This window comes from Nanorana parkeri, unplaced genomic scaffold (assembly GCF_000935625.1).
Source record: "Nanorana parkeri isolate BGI_ZX_2015 unplaced genomic scaffold, ASM93562v1 scaffold1616, whole genome shotgun sequence".
Taxonomy (NCBI): domain Eukaryota; kingdom Metazoa; phylum Chordata; class Amphibia; order Anura; family Dicroglossidae; genus Nanorana; species Nanorana parkeri.
In genome coordinates this window covers 22397-25643 of record NW_017307884.1, presented here as the reverse complement: position 1 = coordinate 25643, position 3247 = coordinate 22397, and the positions used below count along the sequence as shown (strand labels likewise).

General features: G+C 41.9%; 1 protein-coding gene across 1 annotated transcript in view; it reads left to right on the top strand.

Moving 5' to 3' along the window:
- SART1 (squamous cell carcinoma antigen recognized by T-cells 1) overlaps window positions 1-3247 on the top strand; it is a gene marked incomplete at its 3' end in the record, with an annotated part of 50036 nt that overhangs the window by 26166 nt on the left and 20623 nt on the right. Inside the window, exons 9-11 of the mRNA XM_018570861.1 lie at window positions 1786-1931; window positions 2027-2233; window positions 2330-2448. Coding sequence (XP_018426363.1) covers window positions 1786-1931; window positions 2027-2233; window positions 2330-2448 — 472 coding nt within the window. The remainder of the gene's footprint in view (window positions 1-1785; window positions 1932-2026; window positions 2234-2329; window positions 2449-3247) is intronic.

Below are 3247 nucleotides of genomic sequence, written 5' to 3'. Positions count from 1 at the left end.
CCTTCCAACATTATCTAGCTCTTCTGTCTTATGAACATCCTGCTTCTCGATTGCTGGCTTGAACAGCTTGGCTGTTGAAGCCTGGGTTTTGAGGGACAGAGGCCTACCAGACTGTCATCTTTATACTTTTGAAGGCCCGGAAATTTTGCTTCTGGGAAAGACTATTATAACGCTTTGAAAGCCTGCTTCTCCATGTGCAAATCCAGGGACTTGTATCCCAGGAGCATTCTCTGTGATACTAATTCTGTACTTCCTAGGGATGCACCGATACTGGTTTTTCGGTATTGAGTACGAGTACCTAATATTTATCTTTCGCTACTCGCCGGTACCGATAACGGTACTTCCACTAGCATGGAGCCGGCGTCCCGGGCCAATCAGGAAGGCAGGCCGTTACCCACCGCCTGGCTCAATGCTGTTCAGCTGGGTCGATGCTGTTCAGCTGGCTCGATGCCGACTGGCTGGGAAGCTGTCTGCTTGTAGATCAAAATAAGTTCACGCTGCAGTGTCACACTCAGCAGGTCTCCTCCCCTTTTGGGTTTTTTAACCTCTTCAACTACTCTAAACCAATGTTGTGAGCTTCTTTGATCAGCCTTCCATAATGATGTGTTACAGGTGAGAAGAAGTCTGTGCTGACATCGCTACAGTTTTTGCTAAAGCTTTTTCTAGTTTCCTGTGAGGTCTGGCCAACATAATCTAAACCCTATGGGCATTTGAGAAGATAAATGACATTTAGTAGTGGGGTGGCTGTTAAAGGAGGGTGAAGGGAATTTTCTTCCTGTACAGAGATGTATGAAATATAGTTCTTTTATTACACAATTGCATTGCAAATGGTGTCCACAGGGATTGATGACCTGGAGCAACTGCTGTATGCCTCAGCAAAATCTGCATGGATCAGTATGTCCTGAAATGTGCACAAACGTCTATGTGCAAAGATAGCTGGGTCTCCCGTGCAGTCTTTCAGAGAGTCGACTTCCCGGCCAAACAGCATGGAGTCGGCTTCCCGTCCAATCAGGAAGCCGGGCTGTGAGCCGGTGCCTGGCTTCCTGATTGGCCTGGAAGTTGGCTTCATGTTCCCTCACGGCACTGCCGGTCAGAGGAAATCTCCTTCTGACCGAAAGTTCCAGTATCGGGGGTAAGTATCGGTATCTGTGCATCCCTAGTTCTTCCTACAATCTGGCCTTGAGTACCCTCAATGTTTCGGTTTAGGCCTTTTAGCCATTCTTTTTCGAAGGCTGCTTGCCTTAAACTCTTTGAGTGCATTCACCCTGCTCACATCACTCCCCTGTGCGTTATTCAGTGGCTCCCTGGGATCTCAACTTTGTGTAATTTTTACAAAGCATCCTCTAAACCTAATCAGGGATATACTCCTTGTTTTCCTTCACTCATAAGGTTGCCTTTCTCGTTGCCATCATTGGCAAACGTATCCTTTGTGTTTAAACAGAGATGAGGTTTTTTTTTGAGACCTCTTTATCTTGCCTCTGAACAGCCTATGGAATTCTCTCTCCACTGTCTCGACTTGGTTCACTTCTTCTTTTATACAGTAAAATTCACTCTGTCATTCCTGAAGTTCTCCGCAGTGTAAAATGCCTGTAAAATGCTTCTTTTTTTTTTTTGGGAGTATATTTACACACAAAATATGTCCTTCAGTTTTTGTGTCTAATGTCCATATCTACGGTAGGTGGTAATATAAGTCATATTTAACATTTGCTGTCAATGAACTCCAAGAAAAGGATTTTACGGTAAGTACAAAAGTCCCTATTATTTTTTATTTTTTCCCCTCTTCAGGTGTCCTTGATGAAGATGGTTCTGATGTCTTAGTTAATGTGAATATGATAGACCGAGAGAAAGCAAATAAGAATGTTGAGCTGAAGAAAAAAAGACCGGATTACAAACCTTATGAAGAGGAAGAGAGCGTGGATGACATGGTCATGGTGAGTCTGTAGTTCATTTTAATGGTAATTGTTTTATGCATTGCATTTAATAAAGGATTCCTAAATAATAATTATTATTATTTTTTTATCCACAGTTGCGTCACAAATCTGTCCTTTCCAAATACGATGAAGAGATAGAGGGAGAAAAGAAGAAATCCTTCCAACTGGAATCGGGGGGAGCAGTGGATGGTTCATGGGAAAAGGAATTGCAGTTAATTCGTGAAACTTTACACAATCAAGCACAGTCCCTAGATCTGCCAGGGTTAAAGATTGCATCTGAGTATTATACACCAGAGGAGATGGTAAGATTGTAGAATTAAAGCCTAGGGTTTTCTTGATGTGAATTTTTTAAGAAACAAAATGGTTGTAATATAATTTCCTATACTGTACTCCAAAAGGTCTCCTTCAAGAAAACTAAGCGACGAGTGAAAAAGATTCGCAAGAAGGAGAAGTCTGGTCGAACTGAAGATCTCTTACTCATGAAAACTGATACTAGAGAGACTGACTTTGGTTCTAGGTAAACACAAGGAAATCTGACATTTACTCTTAATTCTTGCTAACAAAAGAATTGTTATGTTGTAACGTTTTTGGACTTTTTTCTTTTCTTTCTAATTTTTAATGTTTGCAACATTAACAACATGGTCCCATGCTCTAATACTAAAGGGAATTTGTTAGGGATGCACCTATATAACGGTCACGGAAACATATTTTTGGCCCGAAATAGCAGTACATCTCTGCTTTCTCTACTCCCTGCTGGGTGCTGCTCTGTGTCCCATCGGGGAGGAGAGAAACTGTCACAGGCGGCCGAGCGCTGCGGGAGGAAAGCGCTGTGAGCAGTCGGCGTCTCTCCTCCCTGCACCGCGGGGGAGGAGTCAGCCTTCAGATCGAGCTCTCCTTCCCGCACCTCTTGACAGTCAGGAAGGAGAGCGGGTACAAGCACTCGGCAATCAGTGATCGCTGAGTGTTAGTAAACATACTATGTCATCAATTATTTACAGTGTCCCCAATTTATGAATGAGTGGAAAGTGATCTACATCACCTTCTGTTCATTCATGATTGTGGTTATTGTAAACACAATATCTCCACAAGTTATAAATAAACAGGAGCACTCCGTATAGAGGATTCCTATAGAGGTTCATTTATAACGGGGGCTGCAGAAAAAGATTAAGGACTCTTGTTTTCTCAATCTCTTTTTCTATTTTAAAAGGAAAATATCAGAGGTCTGTTTTAGACCCCCAATATTTTCCCCAAAACCCCTAAAAGTAAAAAAGAAAAATATTTAAAACATTTTTTATATTTTTTTTTTTTTTTTTAAT